General features: G+C 41.2%; 1 protein-coding gene across 2 annotated transcripts in view; it reads right to left on the reverse strand.

Annotated features, from left to right (window-relative positions):
- The window catches only part of FAM193A (family with sequence similarity 193 member A), a 66720-nt gene extending 54383 nt beyond the window's left edge, over nt 1-12337 (reverse strand). For both annotated transcript variants that reach the window (XM_063130142.1, XM_063130139.1), the window contains exons 1-2: nt 12229-12337; nt 3663-3807 (exon numbers count right to left, since the gene is read on the reverse strand). In XM_063130142.1, coding sequence (XP_062986212.1) covers nt 3663-3728 — 66 coding nt within the window. In that variant the 5' untranslated portion in view covers nt 3729-3807; nt 12229-12337. The remainder of the gene's footprint in view (nt 1-3662; nt 3808-12228) is intronic.
- Nucleotides 12338-12516: the final 179 nt, after the last annotated feature.

Raw genomic sequence — 12516 nt, forward strand, 5'->3', positions numbered from 1 at the left:
TCAATCCAGACAAGATGGAGATTCTGTTAGTGGTGGTTCATCTGCCCGGCTAAGTGATGTTCCACCTGTCCTGGAGGGGGTTGCATTCCCCCTAAAGGATCAGGTTCATAGTTCAGGGGTGCTCTTGGATCCAGCATTGTCATTAGAAGCACAGGTAGAGTTGGTGGCATGGAACACCTTTTATCAGTTTAGGTACCAACTATGTCCTTTTCTGGACAGAATATCCTAACTACAATTATCCATAGTGCAATGATCTCTCATCTGGGTTACTGCAATGTGTTATACATGGGGCTGCCTTTGAAAATGGTCCAGAAGCATCAGCTGGTCCAAAACAGAAGATTGTTAACAGGGTCTGACCAATGTGATTGTATTATGTCAGCACTCTTCCATCTGCATTGGCTGCCAGTCCATTTCCAAGCTTGATTCAAAGTGCCGGTATTAATATTCAAAGCCCTAAATGGCTTGGGGTCAGGTTTCCTGAAGGAATGCCTACTTTCATATACACCTCCCTAAGATCATCCTCAGCGGTCCTCCCCCGGTGGGGGGCACAAAGGAAGTCAGGTTGGTGGCTACTAAGGAGGGCCTTTTCTGTTGTGGCACCCCGGTTGTGAAATAAACTTCCCAAAGAGGCTCGCTTGGCACCTACATTGTGCTCCTTTCAGTGGTAGGTGGAAATCTTATTTTCCCAGATATTTCAGTCTTTCAGTTTCTGTTTAAAATCTGTTACTGTAATTTTAAAACTTCAAATTGCTGCTAGGTTTATTTTGTTTTTAGTTTGTACTGAAGTTTTAAACTTTTATATTGTATTTTATGGTTTTAATTTAATTTATTTATTAAATTTCTATACCACCCCATAGCAGAAGCTCTCTGGGTAGTTTACAAAAAATTGCTGTGAATCACCCAGGGACCTGCTTAAGTGTTATTTTAATTTGATTATTTTAATTTAGCCTCTCTGGAAACCTTTTCGAGCTGAAGTGCAAAGTATATATTTATGTAAATAAAAAGTTAAAAAATACTTAAATAATTTTAACACTAGCTATCAAATTCTATATGCCTTATCTGTGAACTTCACCAGTAATGTGGTAATCAAGACAACGAACAGTGAGTGCCACATAAGTATATGAACGCATGGAGCAGGGCTTCACAGTCCTGCAATCGCCTGATTTGATAACACCATACTCAAGAATCACTATTACTTTTTCTGCTGCCACACCCAGGCTTTGAAATGTAAGAACATATGTAAGAGCCATGCTGGATCACACCAAGGCTCTATCTAGTTCAGCACTCTGTTCACACCAGCCATCGACCAGGAACCCGCAAACAGGACACAGTGCAACAGCACCCTCCCATGCATGTTCCCCAACAACTGGTGCATATAGGTTTACTACCTCTAATACTGGAGGTAGCACCTAATCTTCAGGACTAGTAGGCATTGATAGCTTTCCCCTCCAGGAATTTATCCAACCCCTTTTAAAGCCATCCAAATTGGTGGCCATTACCACGTAGTACTGAATTCCATAGTTTATGCGCTGTGTGAAAAAGTACTTCCTTTTAACTCTCCTGAATCTCCTACCAATCAACTTCATGGGAGGACCCCGTGTTCTACTATTGTGGGAGAGAAAAATGTCTCTCTATCTATATTCTCCTTACAATGCACAATTTTGTACACCATTATCATTTCTTTTTCTAATAATGTCTAACATGAAGTTTGCTTTCTTTACAGCAGCCACACAATGGGTTGATATTTTCATCAAATTGTCCAACACAACCCAAAAGTCTCTTTCTCTGTCAGTCACTGTCAGCTCAGTTCCCATCAGGTTTTACTTGAAGATGGGATTTCTTGCCCCAATGTGCATAACTTTACACTTGCTTACATTGGGCATCCAAGTGGCAGATGTGGTTTATTCTCTGTTTGGAGAGATTCTTTGGAGTTCTTCACAATTCCTTTTTGTTTTAGCCACCTTAAATAATTTGGTGTCGGCAAACCAGTCCATTATCCAGGAAATAAAACCAGACTGCTCACTTGAGGGAATGATACTAAAGGTAAAACTGAAGTACTTTGGCCACATAATGAGAAGACAGGACACCCTGGAGAAGATGCTGATGCTAGGGAAAGCGGAAGGCGAAAGGAAGAGGGGCCGACCAAGGGCAAGATGGATGGATGATATTCTGGAGGTGACAGACTTGACTTTGGGGGAGCTAGGGGTGGCGACAGCTGACAGAAAGCTCTGGCGTGGGCTGGTTTATGAAGTCACGAACAGTCGGAAGCGACTGAACGAATAAACAACAAAACAATCTTGGCCACTTCACTGCTCACTCCTAATTCCAGATCATTTATAAACAAGCTGAAAAGAATTGGTCTCAATACCGATCCCTGTGGAACCCCACTATTTACTTCCCACTGTTGAGAGAACTTATCATTTATTTCTCCTACTCTCTGCTTTCTGTTCTTTAATCAGTTACTGATCCATAAGAACTGCTTAGGGATATCCATTTTATCTCCTCCTTGACGGCCTTCCACTGCAAGTAGTAAAAGCGTTCTGTTGAAAAGAAACTTTAAAGGCTTGACTTTACCTCCTAGCCTATGAGATTTTTTTAAATGATATTTTATCACTGTCTTTTTTACCTGGGTTTGTTTATATTTTAATAATCTCTTGTTCTGCCATTTTGTTTCATTTTGTGATTTCACCCCTCCCGCTCTGCATTTTACAGAGGCTTCGGGGAGTGGGAGGGCAGGAGGCTGGGGACAGCTCAGGATACTTTGCTGCCCCACATCCATAGTCTCCACCCCTCCCCATCCCGGAACAACCCTCTTCACCTCCTACAAGCTCGCATTTGCAAGCCTGGAGCAGCAGCCAGCACAGTTCTTTCCGCACTGGCTGTGAGGGGGCAAAGGAGGGTGCGGGGAGCACAGTTACTTCTCTCCGATCTCAGAGTCAGGCAAATGAAATATCCAATATCTCCCAGACATTGTCTAGTGGGCATAGTATTGCTCCCCACATGGATGTTCATACATATGATGCACACATAAATATTATATAAATAGATCTAGCTTTCACAAATTGTCATTGAAATATATCTATCTATCTATCTATCTATCTATATATCTGTGTGAAATGGAAGTGATAAGGAGCAACAGGGAAACTAACCCCCACCCTCACCAACAACCGTAGTAGAAGAGAGTAGAAATCTACTGGAAAAGATGAGTGTTCCTCAGCATATCATGCACAGTTCTTTGGGCTGCTAAAATTAATTAGTGTCAACAGTTTTCAATACATTTGTTTGTTTTTCTTAAATTTCAACAATGTAAGGGAAGTAATGTTATTGTCTTTACATTTTTACAAGTATTCTAATACTTGTCAATATAATATATCATTGAAACCACATGAAATCTGCTTTAATTTTTCCACCTCAAATATTTCAGGTTAAAAGCTTGTGACAAAAAATTAGCATGGGGTACTTTGTTGTTTATTATATACAAATAAAATAAAGACATTAAATTAGATCCCTCTTTAGAGCATTTGAAATTTTTCTGATACAAGCAACCCTGTGTAAATTTGCCTAACTTATTTTTCTCTGAAAATCCTTCATCACTGCATATATCTTTACACACTTCTGATAAGACAATAAGAAAGCAACACACCCCAATATAATATTCTTACCTGTTCATCAACATAATCCTCTATTCTCTTCTGGCACTCAAGCCATGCCTCAGCAACTTGTCCCATCTCCTCTTCCAACTTGCAATATTGTTGAAGCAATATACTATATGTATCTTCACTGTAGGAGTCATGTGCTACCCCTAGCCTAAAAATTAAGATAGCAATGGGTGAATAGCCTGAACTAGAACATATTAACGTATTTAATAATGTCAACTAGTATTTTATTATATCCAGAAAATCTAGATATCATGGGAAGTTGCCAAGAAAACAAGTCTTAGTTGTAGACAAATTAAAATTCATTAAAAAATATTTTGGGACTAACTCAGCCCAACTCTTACAAGGATAGGATCAAACAAAGATAGGAAACTTACTTAATCTCATTTTTTGTGTAAATTTCTGTACTATATTTGACTCACATCCTTGTGTCTCCCATGATCTATGATAGCAAACTATTAGGTCTTTAGATAAGAATTGGGTTTAAGTCTAGATGATCACTGTCATTTCTGGTCAGAAGGGGCTGCTGTTTCTATTATCTCTAGTCAATTGCTCTTCAAAACATATTGTACACTCTGCAGTATTTGAACTAGCTTAGCTGAAATTATTACATACTGCAGTTGAATAGGTTCTATATACCTATGAGACGTCCCACTGCTGAGGTGGGAAATCTGTGGCCAAATATTGTTCAGGTATATACGATTTCATCAAGATCCATCTTGGTGGGTACAGCCAAGTATCCATAAATATTTAGAGAGTGCCTCAGAGAAGCTATGGGGAGATTCACTATTAATTGAACACATTTTATTCACAGGGGGCAATATGAAGTTTGAAATGGGTAGATAACCCCTTTTTATACAACACATTAAATTTTTTGGAAGAAATTAAAAAATAAATTTGTGAACTGCCCAGAGAGCTCCGGCTATTGGGCGGTATAGAAATGTAATTAATAAATAAATAAATTCCAGAAATAGCCCCATTGCTTCAATTTCTGTTGCATCCAGATTTTGCTTGTGAAGATAAACAAGATCAGTAAGTAAAACGGAAAGAAAAAGGATTTTCTAGAACAAGAGATTTCTATGAAAACGAAACCTCTCTTACTGTAACAAAATTAAACATGCGTCAGGGAATGCAAATTAATTGAATTCTCCTTCACCAAATATATCTTACTATGAATCCTCTAGTATATCCTTCCCCATCCTGGCTGGAATTATAGGAGTTGCAGTTCAACACATCTGGAGGTGCCAGGTTGAAGAAGGCAACACAAAGTAACACAAAGTATGACTAGAAATATGACCAAAATTTAAACGTATATTATTATAACATATGGCCAATACAAAGCATTAGTCTAAAATGTATTCACATCTTTCTGAAAAATAATATGGGAAGATGATGTTGGGATAACAATAGAGCAAAATGTATGGATTATGGATGACTCAATGAAAGCAATCCTAATAATTCTTAGGGAGAATTTGTTATATTGTTACCCTGATGATACATTACACCCGTACATCTGGCAAGGATAGCAAACAGAAATAATTCAAAATGTTAGACAAATTACTATCAACAAGGTTTATATATTCATGTGTGGTGATCATGTCCTGATTGCTTCTATTTTACATCTCTAAGTGAATCTTTGTGGTTGAGTGTTATCACCCTTATTATGTTTTAATTTTGGAACATGATATTCTCAAAAATGGTAAATATTACATATCAATCTATATCTTACATCAGCACTGGTTCTATTACCAAAATAGGAAGAACAAGATGCAAAAACAACATCTAGGGAATAAATTGTGATCACGCTGATGACAGTTCGCAGGTTAATTGCTAAAAGCTGGGAAACTGCAGAATGTCTAACACTGAACTCTGGGTACATCGAGCTATAGAAAACAGTCATGGCAGAAAAACTGAATTACCAACTGAAATTAGCTAAAGGCAAAGGCAAAATATCTGTGTATGTTCTATAAAATATGGCATGATTTTACTTTAGATACAAAACATAAACATACAAAGCAATATTTATCAAAGCCTTTCATCAGATTATGGAACAGAGACTAAGGGAGCAAACCTACAGCCCCTAGACAGTGATTGAGGAGGCACAGGATAGTTTGGATTTCCTGATCTGAGGTCAGAGGCAACTCTCTGACCTCTGAGGGAGGAATTGGAGATCCACCCCCCTCCAGCTCACAGCCAGGGCAAAAAGAACCGCACCATCTGCTCTCAGAGGTTGGAAACCCGACCTCAGAGAGGGTGAAAAGGGGGCATTTTAGTAGGTAAGGAGGGGAGGAAACTGGAGAGGCCAGGAGACAAGCTATCCTGAGGCCACTCCAGCTGCCTGCCTTCCCTCCCCTCCGAAATGCCCCATCTAGACAGGCCAGGAGGGTGTGGTGGCAAAGATCACATCTGCCGCTCCACCTGCCCTCTATTGTATACTCGTAAGTCTCTGAGTTTGGAGGGCTTATGATAACTGAAGATGCAACCCATAGGACTGTGCCCTAAATATAATTTGTTATTATAGAGAACCTTAAGAAAAATTTGTAGGCAGCCAATAAATTCCACCTATGTTTTTCCCTGTAAAGAGGAAAAAACATTACATGTACTATTCTCTGTCAATAATTTGATGTATTTTCTTGTTTGTCATTGTAAATAAAAAAATTAAACCATTTGTCAATGATGGAGTGACCTGGATATTTTTCAGTTATATGGGGTCGACCTTTCATAAAGAGTCTAGATTCAATAATAATATAGTCTGTGTGAATTATGGGGAATGGGGGATTCAATATTCCCTATGTGAGGTGGTATTATCACACTTACAAATCAGTATGGCTGTGATAATGGTTTAAAAAGATAAATTTATATCATGGATGTCCTTCAGAACAAAGTTCCATGAAATTACATCCGACGGATTTGGTTTGATTTGTCAACATTACCAAAACATGTATTACATTGCAAATAATTTTTAAAATGCTACGTAGCTGCATTGGATAAATATCAAAATAAGGTGGCATTTTAGTAAAATCAATATGGATGAACATTGTAATTTAGATGGACATCTGAGAAATGTTAATCGTTGGTTGAACTATGATATTGGTAGGTATGAACTGATGCTAAAAGTAGTTAATCCCATGATTAAGTTTTAAAAGAAAGGGGCAAGGAAGAAAACACCCTTTCCAGTCTGGATGGAGCCTTGCACAGGACAACTCCTAGGTCAACTCCTAAGTGAAGGTACACTACAACATTTTGCTGGAGGTCTCACTTGTGAATTCCCTATAGCTGAGCTTGTTCCTTCATGAAATCCAGGCTGAGCTGCCTTTGTCCTCTCTAGACATTCCACCTGACTGTAGCTGAGGGAGAGATGGGACAAGCAAGCCCACTCCATCCACTTGCCTGGGACTAACTACCATTTCACTCTATCATCATTATCATCATTTATTTATATGCTGTTTTTCCAGACTATGCTCAAAGTGGCTCACAAGAGCAAACAAATCAATATAAATGTATACACACATAGAATTATAAATATATGAAACACATTTCATATTATTTCCATGTTACAGCCAAACACTAGTTCTAATCAGACATTCAGAAAGTACTCCAAGAGGCAAGCAGGAAATGGGGTTGTGCTATACAGCTTCCCCACCACGTCATATGCATTATGTAGTCCACCCCCTGCCATCTGTATATACAATGCAAAAGTCTTTAGGGAGGGAGCCTACGTGCCAGTAGCTGTATTTGTGTTGGCTCCCCACCTGCAGACATTTGCACAGTACACAAATGCTGGCTACGCTGCGGGTTGAACTACATGGCATAGCCCTCTTCACATGTTAAGGTAAGGCAACTATTGACTGCCCATATAGGGCTGTAGAAAGATTTCCTCTACAACCCCCAAGGGGAAAGGGGTGACTTTACTCACAGTCCCTACAGCCTCTGCCCTACAGAGGGAGGGAAGGCTGAGTATCCTCACAAATGCCTACTGCGCATCCAGGTTGAGGGAGTATTTTTTCCAGCTGCGGACTATTACTAAATGCACTTTGTGTTTGTCTCTCATTGCTTTTCACTGGCCACTCTTACAGATACAAGATCAGTTTTGATCAATGGAGACCCCCATAACCAGCAACAGTGATCAAGATGTTCTGGGCTGTTCCTCCATGAAATTGTCTACTTGTTCCAGGCAGGTTCCTGCACCCTTGCATGACAGACAATTATGCAACAGTTGAAGCTAACATGGAGCTGCTACCATAAGGGACACAACATCTGCTATCTATTGAGCCACTAGGAATCTGCTGGGGTGACTGGGTGGCAATCCCATGTCTTTTCCTTTCAGTCCATGCCAATTGATAAAGGATGCAAGTTTTCCACATGTGGTGTTCCTTGTGAGCAGGGATTGATAGCTAGGATCCCTTTCCCACAATCTAGTATGATCTGGCTTTAGCTAGCCTCAGGATGGGACAGTAAGAGGGGGATATGGGGCTTAATGGGTTCAGGGGCAGTGACTCAGGTAGGTACCATGTACTACAATGTATTAAATGTCTTAGTAAACAGGCAATTAAACTTGAGGGGCCTAACATTAAGAATAATTCATATCAGCCAAATGCACCTGCAGTATTAGCATTAGTCCAGCTCCTGAAGTATAACTGCATGAAGAAGAGGAAATTGAAACCCAACCAGTTAGACACAGAACAGATATTGAGGCATCACTTCACATTTACATGACACTGATGTTACATGCTCCAACAAGAGAGAGGACGCATTGACAAGTTCTCTTGTTTTTGGTCTGAGCATTTCATACAATTGTGTTCTTCATCTCTCCTCTCAGTTGGACAGTGGTGTGTATGAGCAACACCACAGTTCACCTAGTTTATACAGAAATGTCTTTGCTACAGCAGTAGTTGACAACAAGAGACAACAACAATTCCAACTTAACAGTTGCAGCAGATTCTTTCCATGGATCAGAATTCTCCCTTCTCATATAAATGTGAGCATTGAATGCGGTTTTCTGAGGCTTAACTGTGAAGCAAGTGTTAAGACAACTAGACCACTACCATACTTCCATACAGATGTACCTCTGATCTTGTCAAGACTGTAAGATATACATTTGATCTTGTCACCATTCCAGTGACCATGATCACCACTTTGAAACATCCTCTTTACATTTCATGTGAAAAGAAAGAATAAGAATAAGAAAACTTATTTATGATCAACAACTTAGCTACAAGAATTCCTCATGGTCTATCCAGCAAGCTGTTCACCAGCCTGTGAAGAAAACTGCTGCCACTGTTTTTTGTGATGCTCCGTGCAACGATGATGGATGCTGTTAAGAATGTTTAACACAGTGGACAAATACCATCCATAACCTTTGATGAGCCATTGCATGCAACTGTTAAAACAAATTCAATGGAAATAGCCTTTTATAGAGAGATAAAGGCTTGGAAGACTGCAGGTGACTGGTTGTAAGGAAGTGGTTGGAGGAAAACTTTGCTAGAAGCAAATATTGCAAAAACTGGAAGAGCAGAATAATTCCTTAAAATATCTCACACTGAGAACACATGACATACCAGATTAAAGCTGCTGCACTGGATATCCTACAGCATCATGCCCATAAGCAATACATTGGAACAGAAAGTGGACATGGACGTCAATACTTGGTATGCACAAAAAAGAGGATGTTCAGTTTCATTGCTGGTCAACTGTATTGTCACTGGAACTTTCCATTCTGGTGTATGTGCATTCTTTGTGTGTAGAAAATGACAAGTACCTAGCTGTTCTAGAAGCACTTGTCACATGGCTTTTTACTCTTGACCACAACAATTATGCTTGATGGATTCCTAAGGGATATGAATTACTAAGAAAGCATCCAGATGTTTCACAGGCGTTTAATGCTGGAAAATTCACAGGACAGAAAAGCAAGTGGGCATTCTCAGCCACTCCTATCAATCAAGCACATAAACAGTTGAATGCATGTATCAAGGCCAAAGGACGAACTGTCATACTAGATGGAAAAGCATCAGCCTATAGACACTGGATGGTTGCTAGAACGGTAGATTAATTTGAGCAACAAAATAAGATGAAGACAGACATCATCATGACCAAATGCCAAGTGTGCAAAAAGTATTTAAAGTTGTCAGGGCTCTTTAGGAATTTGGACACCCATTTTGTCCTTCATACTCAACAGATAGCAGATATATCTATAATCAAGTCTATTCAGTGTATTGAATGTTGGACCTTATGTCAGAGAATGGGAAAAATTGCAAGCTACCTTGAGTGAAATATGCCCTAAATGATCCTATCTCACAATACATAAACATTTCTGGAGCAGTTCCCAAGGGCATATGTACTCAAAATACACAAATGGCCACATTTCTTTGCAAGACTGGCTTACAGAAATGAAGGCACATTAGCATTTAAGCTCTTCTTATGGGGATATGGACTCTCCTAAACAAGATTAGGGCAGCAAGAGGAATTAGGGACAGAAACACTCTGCATTGTTTACATTCAAATGGGCTGTTGCCATAGCCTAGCAGATGCAAAATAATAATAATAATTTGCTGAATATTATGTGTATGTCACCTGCAATCAGCACCCTAGATGGCCTTAAAACAAAGAACAGTTCTGGGAAGGGTAAGCCGTTCCCTGCCACATCTCCCTACACTTTCTACCACTATTACCAGTTACTCACTTCCATACTATTCTAGCCTGTCTTAGCCTTTTAAAGACCAACGTGGCAGTACAAATACCACACATTCAAGTTTCCAAGTTAGAAGCATAGTAAAAGTAGCTAGAAGCTACTCTTTCCAACACACATCCATACAATAGAATATTTTTTCTTAGTATGTATGGAGGAAACATTAAAGAGCCCATGAGAAACCAAAGAAACCAGCACCCTCCAGGCCTTTTGTGAAGCAACCCTATCCTTTCTGGCCAAGAGCACCATCCTTGTCACAATGGCATTGGGGCTCCAAAATACTGGGCCTACAGATACTGTTTTCCTATTGCCAGGCAACCAGTGCTATATCTGCTGCTGAACCACAGTCCAGGAACTGAAGATACACAATTCACACCTCTCTCCAATCCCAAAAAAGTGGGGGAGGGGATCCCCGCCAAAATGCAAGATCAGTACTTAAAAGTTTAAAGTTTTAATAGCTGAAGTACAGTTTTCTTAATCAAAATTTGAGACATATTTTTTTAAACTCTTACATCTAAAAAGGTTTACTTCTAGAGCGTGTAGTAATTATCTGCCCCAAGAGAATCTTACACTTTGTTTCCACAAATCACTGATCTGATAGAAGGGAGAAAAATCCAGAACAATGATTCATGCAGGGAAACAAAAGACAACTGTGCAAGCAAGTAATTTTGCTATATGTCTACATGAGGAGTGACCGAATTACACAGCCACATCCAATGTAGAGGCACAAGGAAAAAAAATCTGACCACAGAGGAGGCTAACAGAAAGGAGGCAGAGCAGTAAGCCATACAGAGATGTGATAAGTAGCATCCTCCTTGAAGGCTCACAGAAGCCTTTATTTCTCACATCGAATTTGTCCTCCACAAACATTTTAGGCATCCCTTGAAACAGTCTTCCCAGAAACATAACTGAAGAAGTTGCATTTTAACAAATTACTTCCCAAATATAAACATGCAAGTTTACTTTATCAAAAGATAGTCCCCAAGAACATAATTGAGTAAAATACTATCTATTCAGACTTAAGGATGAAAAACAATCAACGAGCAGAGAGAGGGTGAAGCAGATACCAAGTTATTTTGAGAAATAAGTACTTTACTTTCTTCCTCACATCTGCAGGATGAAAATAAATAAATCCTGGTTTTACTTGAATTGGACACTCACAGAAATTCTCAAAGTCTTGATTTTAACAACTATGCGCCTCTACCATCCTGGAGATAGTTTTAGACAAGTTTATTTGCGGTAGGGAGAGAAAGAGAGAGAGAGAGAGCTTTCCAACCCGGAGAACATGAGGGCAAACCAAAGAGCAAAGGGTGCCAAGGACCGCTATTCTAGAGATGAGCAAAGGAGAAATAATGCCATGCTATTTATTGCCTGGAGGAAGAACAGGCCTGCGGGCCCCTCTGCAGCTTCAGAGCAGCAAAACGCCCAATTTCAACTCCGGCAGCTCAATGTCGGCCTTCTCTGCGCTGCTGCGTGAAGCGCCTAAGAGGGAGGGAGGGAGGGAGAACCTCAAGCAACAGATTCCTTAGAAAACGGCCCTCGGGAGGAGAACACAAAGGGGATTCGGTTCTCCCCACTCAGAAGGAGCGGAACCGGGGGGGGGGGTGCGCCGTGGCCCCGTCCCCCAGCCCGGCCCGGCCCGGCCCGCCCTGCCCCGCCTTGAGGGCAGGCATTAGAGCAGACAAGCGGCGCGGACGAGCCGACCTCAGAGGCCCAAAGTCAAGGGGAAGGAAGCGGGTGGCTGCGCTAGGCCGCCCATAAGGCCGCCCAGGCAGCCGCCCTTCAACAGAGGAGGACGGAAGGGAAGAAGGGGCCAAGCAGCCTCACGCTCGGGCCCTGCGGCCGAGATGCCCGGAGACCCAAGGCGCCTTCCGCACCGCACCTCACCTCGGGAACCGTCCTCGGCGGCAGCGCGACTAGGCCAGAAAGCGGAGCTGCGGAGGAAGACAAGAAGGCGGCGGCGGCGAGGAGGAGGAGCAACTCCTGCCGGCTCCACTTGCGGCAGCCCCTCCTCTTTCTCCAGGTGCTCTGACCGTACCACCCCGCGCGAAGTGTTGTAGGCTGCGGCCTCTTGCTTGCGCCGGTAATGGGAGGATTCGCTTCGCTGGGCGGAGTGCGAATGAGCAAGCAGGCAGGCGCCCGCGCTTTGTTTATTTATTCCTTGCAAGAGGCGGA

This window comes from Elgaria multicarinata, chromosome 7, assembly GCF_023053635.1.
Source record: "Elgaria multicarinata webbii isolate HBS135686 ecotype San Diego chromosome 7, rElgMul1.1.pri, whole genome shotgun sequence".
In the NCBI taxonomy this organism is placed as follows: domain Eukaryota; kingdom Metazoa; phylum Chordata; class Lepidosauria; order Squamata; family Anguidae; genus Elgaria; species Elgaria multicarinata.